Source organism: Gobius niger, assembly GCF_951799975.1.
Source record: "Gobius niger genome assembly, chromosome: 7".
Lineage (NCBI taxonomy): Eukaryota > Metazoa > Chordata > Actinopteri > Gobiiformes > Gobiidae > Gobius > Gobius niger.
Genome location: NC_136858.1, coordinates 10,774,665 through 10,793,533, shown reverse-complemented (window position 1 = coordinate 10,793,533; position 18,869 = coordinate 10,774,665). Strand labels below are relative to the sequence as shown.

The 18,869-nt window shown below is 42.5% G+C and overlaps 2 protein-coding genes across 2 annotated transcripts; both read right to left on the bottom strand.

The window, feature by feature from the left end:
* Positions 1-3,135: 3,135 nt before the first annotated feature.
* Positions 3,136-9,897, bottom strand: mtx2 (metaxin 2). The gene is made up of 10 exons (XM_079560034.1): positions 9,737-9,897; positions 7,153-7,200; positions 7,038-7,084; positions 6,538-6,610; positions 6,384-6,460; positions 6,214-6,306; positions 5,312-5,350; positions 5,105-5,230; positions 4,635-4,711; positions 3,136-3,761 (listed from the first exon to the last, which is right to left on the bottom strand). The coding sequence occupies exons 1-10, from the start codon at positions 9,774-9,776 to the stop codon at positions 3,608-3,610; spliced, it is 774 nt and encodes a 257-aa protein (XP_079416160.1). The 5' UTR covers positions 9,777-9,897; the 3' UTR covers positions 3,136-3,607.
* Positions 9,898-15,025: 5,128 nt separating this feature from the next.
* Positions 15,026-17,330, bottom strand: LOC306965562 (homeobox protein Hox-D4b-like). Its single transcript, XM_079560043.1, has 2 exons — positions 16,835-17,330; positions 15,026-15,490 (listed from the first exon to the last, which is right to left on the bottom strand). The coding sequence occupies exons 1-2, from the start codon at positions 17,292-17,294 to the stop codon at positions 15,174-15,176; spliced, it is 777 nt and encodes a 258-aa protein (XP_079416169.1). The 5' UTR covers positions 17,295-17,330; the 3' UTR covers positions 15,026-15,173.
* Positions 17,331-18,869: the final 1,539 nt, after the last annotated feature.

The window sequence follows — 18,869 nt, the reverse complement described above, 5'->3', positions numbered from 1 at the left end:
TTACCTTTTAAAGTTTTGAAGACAAAATTCCGAGCTCTATTGTGTATCTTACACTGGTCAGAGAACAATGAATGGGCTTTATATTGAGCGACCGACTGAGGGAGGATTTTAGATACAGTCAAGGCCAAAGCAGAGAATTGACTGTTTCACACTGGACACTGTGAGAACACACGCACACGTGCTACAAAGTAACAACGTTATAATAGGAGGGAAGACTTCATACACATTTTAAAATACTTACTAGTAGGATTAATTAAAAAGTAAGCCAATGGGGATGGTCGGTCAGAGGTCAGGGGTTGGTCGTCACTTGGGGCATAAATGGCGGTTTGTCCAACATTAGCTTTTGCAGAGTCCATATTTAGTCAAACCAGGCAAAACACATCAGTCAATGACCGGTGACAATTTGTGATACTCAACTAATAGATGTGGTTTCTCTATCATTAACATATACGGCTATAAGATAATGTTTAGTGGATGTGTATTCGACCGTACAAACATGATTTACCATTTAGCTCAGAGATCACCTTTATACGCCAATACTAAAACAAATCAAAAGTAAAATCTCAAAACATCTGAACATTCATGAATAATTTAAAAACAGGCTATGACCTTACCTAAATGTGGTCAATGGGTTGACGACAGCTGAAAACATCTGGATCGTTCATAATTAGCGATGTTTGATGGCTAAATGCTAACAGCTAAAGGACAAATACATTGGACGTTTCTCAGATCAGTCGACTTGCTATCTGTCCTCCTCATACATTAGGACCGAACGCCGCTGTTCTTTTTTTATTCCTGAGTTTTGACAGCCATGTTACACCATATTGCTCCATGTTGCTCAAAATAAAAACAAATGTCAAACTTTAAAGGAAACAGGTATAAACCGCTCAAACACAGCAGGCCTAACTTCCTATTTCATATCTGCTAAAAGGGGCAGAGACAGCTTAAAACATGACAATGGTGATATTTAGCCTAAAATGCTAACGAGTGATTAGCATCTGTGACTACGGGTCTGTCTGTATGATCCAAATATGATATGATAAAATAATAGCTTCCTCTGCCTCTCCAAACTGAAGTCTGCCTCTTTAAAATCAAGGTATGCCGTACACTAATGTTACACTAATGTAAATAATGTAAACAATGTAAATATAATAATGTAAACAATGTAAATATAATAACAAAAATAAATCAAATCAATCAATATTCAGCCAAGCGATTTTGAACTTGATAAGTCTGGGAAAAGCCATCTATTTCAAAATGTCGCCGCGAACTGCTCTGCATTTAGCATGGCTGTTACAAAGGTTAGCATAGAGCTAAGCAATACACTTTAGATTTATTTCTGTTTGTAATCTAAGGTAAGTGACTAGTCCATTTTATTTCTGGCTACTAATTGCCAAAGTCCCACAGTTACCAAAACATCCATAACTCTTTTCCGCCACAGCACATGCCTCCCCATATGTTCTCCAGCGGCAGCCCCATTAGCGGTGACCGTGTGACCGGGGGGTGCAGGGGTCACCACGCGGTCCAGGCGGTGTATGGACAGGACTTGACCGGACGTTTGCTCTGTTTACGTCTGCCTGTCTGACTGAGAGAGAGAAGGCACAGAGTAATGACCGGGCGAGCACCCACTGACCACAGCCCGCCATCGGTCAGGGGGTTCATACCGGAAAGCAGCCCAGCACGACGGTGACCCACACAGACACAGGGCACAGAGGGGGCAGGAGGTGCACTGTTTACAGAGATCAATGGACATTTCGAAGCTTTGAACAGTCCTAATCATCTTAGTTTTACTGTGACAATATATTTAGGGCTATAGGTAAAGCTTTGGGCTCTCTCAAGGTGCACTCCTCGAATTCAAACACGAGTTTCCATCAGAAACGATAAAACAGTGCCATGTGTGCCAGTCAAGAAAGCAATACATTTACATAATTAAAATAAAAGCTGATCTAGAATGCTCCAAAACATAGGAAAAAAAAATATTTGTCCACATTTTCTTGGGGGAGGACACCCAGACCCCCTCTCTTCATGTTTCCAATAAGACAAAATGTTCATCCATACACGTGTATTTAAGCCTGAATCTCTTCAGACCAAAATGACTCTGTAGACTTCGTTAGATCCTGCAGCAAATATTTACGTTTCATTATATGAAAACATCATTGAAATGGCGCCTCTATCGCTGAAAAGTGCATTGGAGGGTCACGGCGGAGAGCAGCCCCCATGTCATGACTTTATAATGACCCACGCAAACAAAGGGCAGAGAGAGGGCAGACGGGTGAGGAGGCGCACCATGAGCTTCTCTGAATGACCTCAGGCGTAGAGGCAGGAAGGTGTGTCAGCTGACCGAGTGCATGACCCTAATGATCTGGGGTTCACTGAAAACTCGTTTTTTCCCCCACGTGTGGTCCATGTTTAAAGCAAGGTAAAGCACGGATACTCTGGTGGACCGTAGACATTACTAGATTACAAGAATTGTACAATCCCACTCTGCAGGACATCATTTAGTCAGTTTCAAACGTTCTCTTTTAGTCTGAGGGCTTGGCTGAAAACAAACCAAAAATGTGCCCATTCGTTGAAGTCTTTTTGAGGGTGTACTTTACGAGTCACGTTTGTGTTGAGAACTTATTCATTTCCACTCCACTACATTTCTACAAAGGCTTAAAAAAAACCTAAATACATCCATGTGTTTGGTTCCTTTTGACAGTCTACAAATGCACACTCCATAACAGTAGGAGGCGCTGTGTAGATGTACTGTCAAATGCCACTGACACACAACAAGGAAGAATTGTTGCCCCCGTCGTGTTGCCGTTCAGAGAGTGAATTCAGGCACCGTTTTTGAAACTGCAAAGTTGTAGTTTAACACTTATTTAACAGATTTGTACTTTCTACTTCTTGAGTAAGTAAATCAAGTACTTTGAACCCACTGCCCATTTTTAACACGAAACAAACCCTTGTGTGCGATCGGAAAAGTGTCATAGGAATTTTGTGATACTGTATTTTTTTTATTCTATATTGTAAATTGTTGTTGGAACGTAAGCACTAGCTACACACACTTCAAGCATCACATTTGCTTGAAATTATGTAACTATCTTCCCTGATAAACACACAAACATTTTTGGAACGAAGCATGTATGGCAGGGATGGATTTTCTGTTTGCACTTTGCGTCCTACTGTTAAATAAAGAGAAAAGTCCTGAGTCTTCCAGAGACAGTTTAATGCAGGCACTTCCCATTCACACCAGGCAGACACTTTGAAACATCCAATGACAATCACATCTCATTATGTTCACGGCTGCATTCACAGACACAGGATAGGTAGAGCTTTGGCCACATTTTCACAACAGGCCACTTTCCAAACGCTTGAACTCTATCATAAAAACAGAAGAATGGAGTGGAAACATTTGTTAAATATTCTTGAGAGTGTTTTCCCAACCTCTCGCAACCCTTTCGTTTTCTCCTAAAGCAAAGAAAAATACTTCATGTACTCATTAAGATCATTTAAAAGAAAGATATTAAAGGGTGTGCGGATGTGGTGGGACTGTGGAGGAACAGGGGGGGGAATGATACATTTATGTTTACGCAGGTGAGACAGAGCGGTCTTGAGGAAGTCTTCAGGAAGACTCGAAGTACGTCTGTTCGATGCGGCGGCAGAAGGACAGGAGGTTGCTGTAGCTCTTGACCCGCTCGGCCAGCTCCGTGGAGGTCAGTCTGGTGGTCAGGATGGTGAACAGGTGCCCGAACACTAAGGCGTCCAGTTCTGTGGGTCTGCGAGACACAATCGGAACGAAGAGAGTGATGACAATGTGATTCCATTAGCCATATGTGTTGTAGTAGGGAAGGGCAATGAATGAATCTCTACTTTGGTCAATCTCGATTATCTTCATAGGACCTTAGAAATCGGCAGGTTAACAGCCATTTCTTCAGAAACAGCTCCTAGTTTAGGAGTTTGGACGAGTCATGGGAAGATTCTTGTGTGTTAATGCCAATTTTACTGCCCATATACTGCATTCTAATGACACAAAGGCATAAAAAAATGTATTTCTTAAGATTTGCAAGCATTGCAAACAACAGAATTGGACAAAACGGCCACTTTTCTTTCCAAAACTACAACTGAATGTTTTAGAGCAGTGATTCCCGAAATGTGGGTCGCGGGACATTGACATTTTAAGCCAAATACAGTAGCCAAACTAACCATGAAACTAGATTCAACATTTTTGCCCTTTACATGATTATAAATGCTAAAAACATTTTACAGAAGGGGGTCTGGAGTTGTTTGTTGAGTGATTTTGGGGGTCACAGGCTGAAAGGTTTGGTATTTTCGATAATCTTATACAGTCAAAATTGTTGAGCGATGTCATAATTTTCCAGTAGATTTAGATTTAGTTTGAATCCAATGTAATGCTTTTTAATAATATTTGAGGCCTAAAATCGGCCTCCAACACACAATAATGCCATTGTGACTGAAACACATGAACACCACAACTTTATTCTACATGATCTATATATTTGTAATATAATCATTTCATCCCACTTCTATTATTTTTATTTCATACCAGTAGATGGTGCTATTGAGACTCCCAGCTAATAGATTTGTAAATAGGGTTGAACACGAAGAAGACAACAGAATAGAGTACTTACTGTTTGTTGAAGAAGTACGGCTGCGTCCCGAGCCTCTGAGACAAAGCCTGGCAGCACTGGCTCACGTCTTCATAAACCTGACAGAGACATTTACTTTAGTTACAGACCATAGTAACTGGGGTGTAACGCTCACTAAAATGACATTCAGTTAAGTTCAAATACTTGGAGGGCACGGTTCGGTATTTTTTCGGTACCAAAAAAAAAATAGACTTGCAAAATGTTTAAAAACATACAGAGTATTAAAAATAATTTAAAGATGTCCCATTTATGTCTCTTTAGAAATTGTTTACAATGGAACTTTATCCATAATAAAGAGTGTCTGTGTGAAACGCATAAAACATTGGTTCCGCTGCACTAAAACTAAAAAAAATGTACTGAAATGGTTCACAAGTGGACCAAACCGAGCCGGTTCAATACCTTACATGTACCGTCACACCCCCACAGTAACACATATGGAGCGTCTAACTGACCTGCTCCAAGGACTTGCCGCCCCAGCCGATGGCGTTCATCTTCCTGCGCACCTCCCACTGCTTCTGATAGGCCAGGATCTGACACAGGGGCCACGAGTACGGGCTGCTGTACCTGGGACGCGTGATCTAAGCCACAAATGCAACAAAAACAGGTAAGAAACTGTAGGAACCGAACATATGGTGATAAATAATGTCCGTCTCCCAAACCTCAGTGGCTGTGGCGTCATCGCACCACTGGATATACAACTGCAACACAATGAAAGCAGACTGTGTTACTGAGGAGCAGGAGCAGGTGTAATCTCTCAATAACCAGTCGCTCCAGGATTGGGCGATCTTTTTCCAAAACCCCGCAACTACTTCTGCAACTATTCCAATAATCCAGGATTTCCTTCGCAACTATTCCTGAACTCTGCAACTTCTGCACAACCAAAGTGAGTTTCTGATCAGTGAAATCCATTTTACTTGTTATATTTGTGTAGGAAGCTGCTGTTTCTGCTCCGCCTCCTCTCACTCGCCTGGGCCTGCGCCGCTGTGTGCCTCTAATGCACTCTGTACGACTTTCCTTTCTCTGCTATTGGATGGTTATTTGGTGATATGGGCTAAACCTGACAGACAAACGTGTGTGTGCATTCAGACGCTTCGTCCTCTGTGGTGGTGTTTGAGTGAGGGGCTGGTGCTTTTACTACACAAACTTAAGGAGTTACCGCTCGGAGCTGAAGCTCAACGTTGGTGTTTGAAATAAACACATTCGTCCTTTCGTGTGTTCTCCTCTGATTCTCATTCATGGCACTTTTTCATGAGATTTGTGTGGAGCTGGAGCCTGGCGCTCACAGCGACAGACAGGTGCCTGTTTGCTCCGCCCACTATCCACAGCTGAGCGGAGGGCGGGGGTGAGGAGCACACATGGTTCTGTTTTTATTAGATGATAAAACTATTTAAAATAACGTCTATTACGTAAATTTTACTTTTGGAAAAATGGCCAACAAAATCAGGCATTTTAGCAATAGTCACAAAAAAGGCCAGCGAGCCTGGAGCGACTGAATAACCGTAGTGTTAAAAGTCTGTCTGTCTGTCCGTCCGTCCGTCTGTCTGTCTCCGTCTGTCTGTACCTCCGCCGTCAGCAGCATGTTATTGACCAGCTCCATATACGCCTTCATCTCAGCCCTCTGCACGTCATCCAGCCCATCACTGAGGGAGTGGCCCTGGGGCGAGAAGGGAATCACACACACACAGTTTTCAATAATCCGCCGTTACAGACATGATCATTTAGGAAATCCACCTTTGCCTTGGTGAACTGCACTATTGGTCCCAGCTCCGACACCACCTGGTTCCCCACGTGGATGAAGGGGATCTTACCTAAAACAGTGTCATCGTCGTGAGAATGTTCGCTTTGCGTTAGTGAATAAGTATGAGAGAAATGAACCACTGCTTACCAGACGGAGACATGAACTCAGCGTTGACTTTGCACATTATTTGTACAGGGAGCCCACACATGCGGAGGTAAGCCTGCAGGTCAACACAACATGGCTATTCACTTTCAGAGCGTTAACAAGTTTCAAGTCAGTTCAGTTCAATTAAAAAGCAACTATTTTCTAATTCCTACAAGGCTGGCATTGATGTTTGGGAGAATTACAGACCCGTACAGATCCAGGAGACCCAATAATAATAGTTTTTACTTTTTTTTAATTGTTGCTTTTGAGTTACCTTTTTGTCATATAAAGATCACTTCGGACTCTATTTAATCTGACTATCTTGGGGGTGTGCTGGAGAAGGCTTTGCACTGTGGTCTGACTTCCATCATCCATACAAGATCTTAGAAACTAATGTAACGATGGCAAATAGAAAGCTTTGCCATAATCAAACGCTGGCAGCTTATTGACTTGGCCAAAGGTATATTTCATGTGTATTTCATTACAGCCTTTGGAAGCTTTACCTGAACGGCAAGTGATGATGCACAATCTGACAACAGAATCTGATCTTCTGTAAAGAGAGCAGAAGTTGATTTGCTTGTTAATCGTGATATTTCTGTCATTTGTTCGCCGTCTTACCCTTGAGAGGTTGGTACAGTGTTGCATTCTCAGGCCAGGGCTCTGCAGCTGCTCATGCCAAGAACACGCAATACACACATGTCAGGTTAAACATAGAAACATATGACATCAGTCTGTCTGCACATCTTAATATATATCTGTATCACAAGAAGCCACAATATATCACTAAAGCTTTCATCAGACTGAGATCGACGTGGTTTTTGTGTTTGCAAACTCAGCAAAAAACTAACAATGAACAGAACTTAAAAATGCTCATTTATTTTTACCCTTGTTTTGATCCTGATTTTGTGTTTATTTTGAAGTCTGCTCCCTAAAAAAACTTGCAACTTGTGTTTCACCTCTTACACCCCCGCCTTAATTGAGAAGATTTTCTCCAGTTGTTCAGCTTTACCCAAATCTAAAATCTTCTTAAAGCCTATAGGCCAGTGTCTCATTTGAAAGCTAAGACCCGCAAAACAGATTTTGTTTTGTGGCTGTTTTTTTTTGCGTTTGCCACATTTTTGTCAATTTTTGTCATTATTTTTTTGTCATTTTGATGATTTTATCAAGAAGTTTTTTATTTGGGTAATGCCAAAGAAAATGTGCTTGGTTAAGGTTAAGGTTAAGAGGTTGAATACAACGGTTAGGTAAAATATCACAATATCGTTGTCGCAATATTGCAAGTTACTTCAATATCGTACAGTCCTACTTCATATTGTACAGATTTTCAGTTTTGAACAGGAGTCCCCTGATTTAGTTCCATTTTAGCTACTAGCAAGTACAAATTGGAGACTTTTAAAGCAGTACTAAGTAACTCTTCCCCCTAGAGGCCACAAGCGCAACTGCAGCAAGTTAGCAAGTTACGATTTTTTAACTTATTAATTGTCTTGGAGAGTAAATACTACGCTGACAGGAAAGGCGAAGGGAGAGAGGGTTACTGTGCATCCAATTATAAAATGGAAAAAAAAAATTCACTCAAACTTGGCTGTAAATACTGTTTAAAGTGACGTTAGCCCGCAGATAGCTTTGCCCGTTAGCATGTTAGCTTCTTCTTCGTGATTCTATTAGTGTGTATTGGTTGCTCCGGCCCGGTGGCAGTCAAGTTGCAAACATGGTTTTCTGGCCAGAGACACCAGGGGGAGATGAAAGACCCTCCAATCATCCCATAAACACTTGTATTACCCCCACAGGTACTGCGGAAAGGATTTATTAAGGTAAACACGTTACTTAGTACTGCTTTAAGTCATCATGTAGAAGTCTTCATCTCTTCGTATTGCGTGCCCTAATAATGCGCTATGATATTCTTCACTAAATATTGTCCAGCCTGAATATTGATTATTGAATGGAACTCAACAATCTGACGTATTTACTTAATTATTCATTCACTTCAATGTATTTAATTTTAATTTTTGCTCAGATCCCTGGGTAAAAGTTTGTTCGTCTTCATGTCGTGCAGCTCTGGCAACTAGCTGAAAAAACACAATGAAAAGTTCTTCAAAAGTGGGAGAGAAAAATGTAAAATGATCAGTACTCTAGAATAATATATTCTTAATCTCTTCCCCCCCACATGAACCAAGTACATTTTCTCCAGTTTGGCTTAACCCAAGATCTAAGAGCAAGAAAGTGGCAAAAGAGCGACAAAAACATGCCACAAATGCAACAAAAAACACAATGAAAAAAGTGATGAAAAGTCTTAGTCTTAAGTCTCTATGGTCTTAGCTTTCAAATGAGGCGTCACACTGGCCTATAGGCTGTGAACTCCAATCGAGATGCGTTTAGATTTGGGTAAAGGCGAACTGGAGATCATGTTCTCCTGTTTGGCTTTACCCAAATCTAAAAGCTTCTTGAAAAAAAAGCATCATCATAGCGGCAAGAAAAGGAAAACAGGGATGAAAAGGCAAAGAAAAGTGGCAAAAATGTGACAAAAACTTAATAAAAAAAGACACACAAAAAAGTCAACAAAACGGAAGGAAAAGGATCTGTTTAGATCAGTTTTGTCGGTCTTAGCTTTCAAATTATGACTCACAATGGCCGGTAAACTCCAGCTGAGAAGCTTTTTTAGATTTGGGTAAAGCCGAACTGAAAAAAAATGCGCTCGGTTAAGGTTAAGTAAGAGGTTAAACTCTGTACTTTTATAAAACTGCGGTGGTCGTTCAGTATTTCATATCCACCAGAGGGCGCACACACCTACAAACGCTAATGCACAGTGGGCGAAGAAGACCGCCGCCATTTTGGCTCAAACAGGGCTGGCTGGTTGCGGAATGTCAATAGAACAAACCCGAACCAAATGTGCTTTAATTACATAAAGAGCGCGTTCTGTCACGAGCAGTAAATACAAGTAATATATTATCTGTTGAGGCTCATATTTAAGATGGAAAGACACGAAAAATAAATAAAGATTTCACTTTTGTACTTTTGCAAAGGCATACTGCACCGCGGGGTTAAATGCTTGTAATACTAAAAGCCTCACAGACGATAATTGTGTTGTCAGGTAAAGCTGATGCCGAATATGGGCACACGAAGTGGTTCTTTGCATTGACAACCCCGAAATGTTAAGAGGTAAACAAAAGGTTACAGACTTCTGTTTATGGGGAGCTTGTCCTACCTGCCATCTGCGACACGAAAGCCTCTGCGGCCAGAGACATGCTGCTGGTCGATGTTTACTCCAAACACAAGCGATTTTAGGGTCAAAACAACGCAGGACACGCAAGTTTAAGTGCAAGGACTTGATCTACAGGCAGGAGACTCCGGCTGGTCCGGCTCGGATTGCCGTCCCCATGTGTACGGAGAACCAGACGCGAAGGTTCCGCTTAACCTCTTATCCTCCACCTGAACCGACCACTTTTTCTCCGGCTTGGCTTTACCTAATCTGAAATGCTTCTTGAGGGGAAAAAAAAAAGTCAAAATCGTGACCAAAACGAGGATGAAAACGCAACAAAAAATGCGTCAACAAGTGACCACAAAAAAGCAACACAAGTGTGGAAAAAGCGATGGAAGTGCAGCAAAAAAAGTGACGGAAATGCAATACAAAAGCCACAAAAAAAAGCCACGAAAGAGCAACAATGTGGCGAAAACGCGACAAAAATGTGACGAAAACGAGATGGAAAAAGAACGTGGAAAAAGTGATGGCAACAACGCAAGAAAAAACTCACTTTTGTAGGTCTTAGCTTTCAAATGGGGCGTTGCACTGTTGCTCTCCAGCCAGAGAAGCTTTTGGATTTGGGTAAATCTGAACGGGTAAAAAAATTAATTAAATAGGCTATTAATGTAGTCGATCAACTATTTGTCCCAAACAAACAAACAAACAAACAAACACAGTGGATCATTGTTCCATTTTTAACTGTACATACAGATTTTCCAGACTCCTAACTGCAGTGTCGCGTGTTTCCACGAGATGGCGTGCCTGTTTCACGTGTCACTGATGCTGACTCTGCAGTAGCATAAACTACGTATATGTGATTTTCACCTTAGAATGTAGGTATTTATTTACTTTAGCTCGAGTGCTGCTGTTTTGTTTTTTGTTTTTTCTTCACATGTTTTATTTCGTTATTAACTCTACATTTTTTTCTATTTCCCCGAAACAGATCAATCCTCCTCCGCCGTGTCAAACTGCGGTGACTGCAGTGTTTGCCCGTGCATTACTTTAAGCACATATGCTTGTTGTGGAGAGAGAGAGGGGGGGGGTGAAGATACGTCTCTGTCAGCGCTACTCCGCTCTTAACCGCGACTCCCACGGAAGACACCAATTACTGGCTCTCAGCGCTCATTTCCCTCGACATCCACGGCGCGCACCATCATGCCCCCCCTCACACTCCCGCGCGGCGAACCAAAGCAGAAGTGTGTGTGTGGGGGGGGATAGTTTTCGTCGTTTGGAAAAGGCGAAACAAGCTGTGCGTAAAATGCGCGCAAGTTATGAAATTAGGACGCGTCGTTTGGGAATCAGGGGGTGGGTAGAGTCGACAGAATTTGGACTTGAGGAGGAGTGACGTCACCTTGAAAATAATTTGACCCAAGCAGAGGTAAAACAGTCGCCAGTTCAAGGAATTACCAAAAGTATACCTACTACTTCTGAGTAACTGTGCGTAAAAGTCTGATTTATCTTTACGATGCATTTTTCGACGGACAACATACAAAATTATGTAGAAATCCTGATATTTTTGAAAGAAATAAGAAGAAGAAAAAAATTATACTACTTAAGTAGAAGTGAAAGTCCTGAGTGATAAAACGACTCTTGAATGTATAATTCCTCTTGAGTATAATTTCTTTAGCAGCATGTTGAGTGATTATATCCAGACTTTTGTGTTTTGTTTGTTTTATTTATTTTTTTCCTAGGCTATATATTAAAATGCAATACGTAAAGGTCTACTCCGACACCTAAAGCCCCAGGTCCGTTTAATCAAACTCTGCGCTGTATCGCTGCCATTTATTCCGCTCATGCGTAAAGTTCCCCCACGAGAGGACGCCCGCCGTGGCCTTAATGGAAAGCCTGGAGATATAACGCGGTATATTGGTGTTGCCTTCCTTCCTCTTCCCATCGACCTGAGAGGCCCGAGTGAATTACAGCCGGGACAGAGATCTATTATGGCGCAGATGCTCACTCTTGGCTAAAGGCTACAATGGATTTTTCTCGCTCGCACCGAATCAATAGCCTACAAGAAAATCCAGCTATATTAAAACAAAACAAAAACAACAACAACAAACTGCTCTTAAAACCACACTGCGGAACATTCCCGGTTATATGTTTGCCTTGTCCTGAGAGCAAGACAATTACTGTAAAAGTCAAAACATAAACAAACGTGACAGCGACTCGCGAATGTGCTCAGGTGATGAAACGGTCTGATACTTGGGGTGTGTTATCGAATAATAAAGCATTCGGACCAATACTTGTGTGTGTATGAACCTCATGTTTGGGCGCATGTTGTCAAAGCGAAAAGCAGCGACATCACCATGGAGACGAGCTGGCGATGTGCCGCTCCCAGCAGAGTTACGAGTCAGGTTTGCGGAGAGGCTACACAACTCATAGTAAAGACGCATATTTGTTTTCTTACATTTAAAAGAAAATCCGTAATTAAAGCCAAACCGTGCAACATTTCATCAAATAAGTGAAATTCACGCATGTATTTGTTGTTTTTTTCCATTGAAAAATTGCTAAAATATGACCAAACAACAGTGTGTGTTTGCCATGAGCGGCTCACCTTTGGGAGCGGGACATTTCCAGCCCGTCTCCATGGAGACGTTGTCTAAAGGCAGCCGAATGAGATTGAAATAGGTGTGGTTCTCGTTGAAACTCATTCTTGGATGAGCTACTGACAAAATAGCATTTCCAGTGTCGAGCTGGTCATTAGGAGCATGTTTTGAATGGGCAACAGTAGAATCCAAAATGTTACGCAGTGTGCCTTTAAGTATTCATCAAATATACTTAAAGGAACACTTAAAGGCCAATAATAAAGATAAGGCTTTGGCAAAAAAAAAAAAGTGTTTAATGTGTCATATGCACCAAAATTCACATTTGGGTAGAGATATAGTAAAAGCATAAAGACAAGACAAGCTGGTGATGTCCCTCGTTCAGGTTTAAGGAGAGACAAGATGCTGTGAAGGTATTTTTCACTGATAAACAATCCGTAATGAAATAAATGTGGTAACACTTTATTTTAGACACATTGTACCTGCCACAGTAAGTACAATGTAATGTGCTCTGTAACAATGTGTAACAACTTGTGTCTATGCAGTACCTACACAATGGATGTGTATTAGTACTTTGGTGGTACACCGAGTCAAACATAAGACCCAAACCCTAACCCTAACCTTAAGCCCTAACCCTAAGGGTCTTGTCATGTCATGTCTTATTACATTATCTCCAAAGTACTAATACACATTATTCCATTGTGTATGTACTATATAGGTACAGGTTAGTTAACACTTTTTTACACTTCCCTTGATACATTGTACGTAACAAAATTTAGTACAACGTAATGTGCTCTGTAACAATCTGTAATAACTTGTTCCTATAGGTTCGATACACAATGAAGTAATATGTATTTGTAGTTGGTAGGTACATAATGTAGTAAGACATAATTGAAACTCTGACCCTAACCTTAACCCTTAGGCTCTCGTGTCCTATTACATTATGAACTTTCAAAGTACATAGCACATTACATTGTACTAAATTTAGTCAGGTACAATGTATCAAGCTGTTGTGAAATAAAGTGTGACCATAAATGCTTATATTTGATTTGATTTTTTGATTGAAATATTGCACAGTGTAGCTTTAATTGTGTGGGGGAAAAAACAACAATACGTCCCTTTAGCACAAATTGTGTTATTTTTATTATCATTATTGTTTCATCTAGTATCAAAAAACATTTTCCACATATAAAAAATTGCACAAATAAACACAACGATGACGCGCACTAACGAATAAAATATGCGTCTAGTAATACGTACACATAAAATAAGTACTGGCGTATAGACTAAATAAAACAATAGCATATCGATCTGGGAACACAAAGCAAAAATGGTGCCATTTTGTTTTTGTTTTTTTTGACAGAAGTTTAAAGCTCCCATTGCTCCTTAAACAGCTGGACACAAATATAAAAACGTGCGTAAACCCTGAGAACGGAATGGATGAAAAGGGGGGGAAAACAAGCGCGCCAAATCCGGCCACTTAAATAACTTATTTGTCTTTGCATCTCGTGCGAAACAAAAAACAAAACAAAAACAAGACTGAGGACTGGGCGTTTGTTGGGAAGTATGGCAAAGTGAGCGCTCGTCCCCGCTTCTCCGTGTGTAACATAAATAGTCTTTGTACAGTGCGGGGCCGCAGCATTTGGCGCAGCCGTCTCGGGTCGTTTGGTCGTGTTTTTCTTAGCGCCAGTTTGTGGGAGCGACATTCTGTGCGTGTTCATAAATTACTCAGGTCTAGGTAGCTCGTAGAAAAACCCTGTACTGTGTGTTTTTTATTTAATTTTCTTTTTTTTTTACCCTGTAAGAAATCAAACCCTGTTATATCCACAAGTTCACCCTCATTCTCCGCATTTTCAGATGGGAGTTTGGCGAGACTGCGACACTATATAGCTAGTATAATATGCGTTTTGGCCTTTGAATCGGCAAAAATAATAATAATATAGGATGACCATATTTCCAAAGCCTCATTTGATATCATCTGCTTTCGCGTTTGTGCCACTTCGGCTTTTGTTTGGAAGGATATGGTCAGCCCGTTTTACTTTCCAAGCCCTGTCGTGTCACGTGACCTGCAGCGCTGTATGAAAGACATTCATCGTGAAATCAAATATAAAAATAATCTGATGCAACTTCAAGGCTAAATATAGTCATGACGCGTACATGTAAAAAAAAAAAAATAAGAAAGAGTTATCATTTCGTCAGCTGCCAATGGGGTAATTGCCAAAGTCATTTTTTTTTTGTATGTTTTTGTTTCATTTTCCCCATTTTACGCAAGGAGTATGAATAGTCTTTATGCAAATTAGGGCTGCTCGATATAAGGGGGGAGGGGCGTATATTGCAATAACGATATTTTGTTTTGTTGATTTTAAATAAGAGAGAGAGAGAATAGTGTCAAAATATGACTTCGAAAAAGTACGACATCGGTGCCAGAGCGAGGCTAAAATTGACCGTAATTTGGAAAACTCAATTTTTGGTGCATTCCTTAAGTTACCATATACGTTTTTTGGCTTAGGCTGTGGAAGCAAAAGATGTCCACATCTATAAAGTAGGACCTTATTGATTTTGCGATATATCGTGGCTTTTTGCGATATGGATACATCACCTAAAATTGCCATAACGACAATTTGGTGATATAATGTAGGCTTCAGTCCATCTGCATTATGTTTCTCACTTGACAACATTGAACAAGCGGCATATTGTTTAAAAACTGATGCCATGAATGCAAGTGGAGAAATAGCTGGAGATCTTAAAACATGACTTTGGCAATTACCCGAGGAAGCTAACCATTTTCAAAAGCCTATAGTCTGCGTCTTCCTCTGCAGCATTTCAGTTCCAAACTCTGCTCCCGTGCCCAGCCTTATTCAGACCGTGATGGCGGCCTTGTCCCTCTCCGAAGCCCCGCTGTTCTCCATCGCCGCCGCCGCGGCCGCAGCCGCCGCCTTCTTCTTGCGTCCTTTGGTGTTGGGCAGCTTGTTGTCCTTCTTCCAGCGCATCCGTCGGTTCTGGAACCAAACCTTGACCTGGCGCTCGGACAGGCAGAGGGTGTGGGCCACCTCCACCCGCCTGCGACGCGTGAGGTAGCGGCTGAAGTGGAACTCCTTCTCCAGCTCCAGGACCTGCTGGCGCGTGTAGGCCGTGCGTAAACGCTTGGGCTCGGGGCCTACGTGGTTTGGGTTCACTGCGGCAGAGATGGAGATAAAGCAATGAATCAATTAGAATTAAAAGCGCTGCACATGCATGTTTTTGTTTTTTGTTTTTTCCCCCTCGTAGTGCATTAGCCTTGTTTTGAGAAGACGTGTACATCTAATCATAAACCATTTGAATAATCGTGACCTCGCTGCTTGTTGTTTACATTATCGTGACAGTAGAGCTCCCTGAAAGCTGTGAAACGTGCACATAACCCCATCCCTGTGAAGAGATGAGGTGTTGAAATCCTTTAAGAACGTTAGGAATGCGTTTGGAGCGCAACAAAGTAAAAAAAAAAAAAAAAACAGAACCGTACTCCTCCTTTCACTGTTTGTAAACAAAAGTAGGATCTCTCATCGGTTTCCTACAAATATTTTGCTGTGTTGATCCTCTTTGATCCTATTGCACAACCACCCCCCCCCCCCTCCCCCCGCCCCTCCCCATCCCCACGCGCACGCGCACTCAACGTGCACTTCTATTGTTGTCTTTAGTGTATTCTGTCTTACTGATGTGACTTTGTGTTATTATATATATTGCACAAACAGGAGTCCTGTCTTGTGTGTCTTTGTGTGTTTTTGCCGCACTGTCAAATCTCTTGCATCGCTAAACGAATAAAAAAGTTGTCTCGACATTAATTTGCTGGACATCATCATTAGCTATTCATTAAGAGTGAATGCATTTTTTGTGTGTGTCCGTTAAAATGGAGGGTAATCATGGCCCTGAGCTCCTCTCGCTGCGCGTTCAGAGACTTGGTATGAAGTTGCGCGCAGTCCCATGTCCAGCGAACCATTTGAACTTTTCGAGCCGCAGCAGTGTTTCCCCATCAAAAGAAAAGCGACTGTGGTGGCCTCCCATTAGTCTAATTTTCCCCCCAAACAAGCTGAAGAGTATAGTGATGTCACAGACTGTGCGTTTTGCTTCCTGTATTCCCCGTATGTGTTGATAAGACAACAGTTCAACAGGCAGTAGAGGCAAAACGAGACACTTCTTATGAAAAACAATGCGTAAAATCAACGTATTCAAATGGAAATCACCTGCGCCACTGAAGTCTCATCTCGAAAATCTGTGGGAAACACCGCTGCAGCATCACAACACCTCCAAACTTTTACGCACGCACTCTCACACTCTCCCACACACACACACGCGCGCGCGCGATTTGCCCAGAGCTGTAAAACTTTTATGAGCTCGTAATTCTCACCCGACTTTCAGCGAGATCGTAAATAACTCCGCAAGCTCGAATAGAAATGCAAATGAGAGAGATATAGCGCGGTTGAAAGGGGCCAGAATGGAAGAGATGGAGGTGGAAGGGGGGGGGGGGGGGGGGGACTGCTCTTACCGTGCGCCACATGCACCTTCTTCATCCATGGGTACACCACGATGGGCGGCTTGTCTTTCATCTGGCAGCCCGCCTTCCTCTGCACCTGAACGGGCTTCGCGCACGTCATCCAGGCCTGACACTGCAGGTAGTCATCCTTGGCCACTTGTTCCTGGTCCGTGAATCCCGGGAAGTGGCCGCCGCTCATGGGATGCTGCTGCTGCTGCTGCGGCTGTTGCTCCTTGGTGACGCCACGGTCCTCCCGTAGCGGGCCCTGCGCAGAGTGGACATAGGCGGCTTGTTGTTGTGGTGTGTACGGAGGCGGAGGGGGGTGCGGGCCGGACTGATAGCCCGCTCCATAACCACCACTGTCCTGGGGGCTGTTGTAATACCCCCCTTGGTCACTAAAATTACTGTAATCTTCTTCACAAGGCGGGAACTGCGGCTCAGCGTATTTACAGCTCACCACGTACGACTCCATGATTGATTTATAGCGAGGCTAGCACGAGAATACTAATTTTTCTTTCTCTCCCCTCTCTCTGTCTCTTTTTTCCCCCCTCTGGCATCAAGCCATCCTGCGGCTGTCAAATAGACGGACGGCCACGCGGGGCACGTGACCCCGGGGCTGGCCAATCAGCGGCGGCAACTTCGCCTTGTTTATGTCACATGTAATGGGATAATTTGAGGGAAAAAATGTTCATTACGGGGCGCTAATGAAGATGTGCTGCTGCGGGGAAGGGCGCATCTGATCCGCGCGCTCGCAAAACAACAGTAATGGACTTTTAAAGGGACACCAGTGGGATTTATACGAGTCCAAAACATAAATACTGCTAATGCAGGCCTTAGTTCTCAGCAGAAAAGTGATTGGCACGACCAACTACCATATTCCCATTGTGTTTTTGGCTTCAAATTAGTAGTTTTCATTAACCGTTCCATATAGAATAATCATCTTTTTTATCATTATCATAATAGTCTTTTGGTAGCCTATACATTTCGATCATGGAAAGCTACAATTTTGACCCTTATTTTGGCATTAAGAGTCTAAGTAATGCCTTGAATTATTGCGCAATGCACAATAACATTGCTTTAATTTATCCAAGGCGTTCAAGCGCGCTTTTACGCACACAGAGAATACCTATATGTCTCTCAAAGGGAGGCTTTTTGTGATTTCATGGCCCAGGTTGTGATTTTAAAGCATATTTTTTAAATACTAATGGGTTCCTGCTGCCAGGAGCGCTTTTACGCACGCGAACTAACGCGTATAACTCAATCCAAATCGCATATTCGCTTGTAAGTCTACGTTAAACCGGGCTTCCCCCCCCCCCCCCTCCTCCGTGACATACAGCCCGCACCTTTTAACGCCACGGCGTCTATTTATTGACCAATGTCTTCATGACTGCCCCCGACGCGCTCAAAACCAAACGAATGGACTGAAATCTGCCCATTGTTTACCTAAGACATAACTCAAGCCCCTCTATAAATCTGTCTATCCGCGCATCCCCCCACTCCCAGAGAGCACCTATTGAAGAAGCGCGCGGAGGACTGTAATTTATGACTTTTTGCGGCCTGAGTTGAACCCCCCACACACGCAGATGGCCCCGACCTGAAAAATTAAATCCGGCCCATATTGAGAGACCATATTTTTTTGGCCTTGTGGCCCCGGTCAAAGGACGCGCAACAAAACAAAACCAAAAAACACAACAAAAAGTGTCAGCGCAGTTAGAATAAAGGGCATAAAGAGTCCCAGACAGTGACTAGTAGATGGCTTTGTTTGGGCAGGGGTCAGGCCGAGGTGTCCCGCTCAACACCGATAACCCCCCCTCCTTCTTCGTACGGTTTGCGTAAAAAATGACGCCAGAGCTTAAGAAAGACGTGCCACGACGTTGGAGAAATGGTGAGAAATAATGCGATAGAAGCGTAATCAATAGGGTTGCGCGCTAAATCGGGGGCCCCCCACACACACGAACTGAATGCGTATACTATGAGGATTCCCCCTTTTTACGCATTTGGCACAACGCAGCTCCCCTCTCTCCGCTCAAAGATAAATGACTGAAGA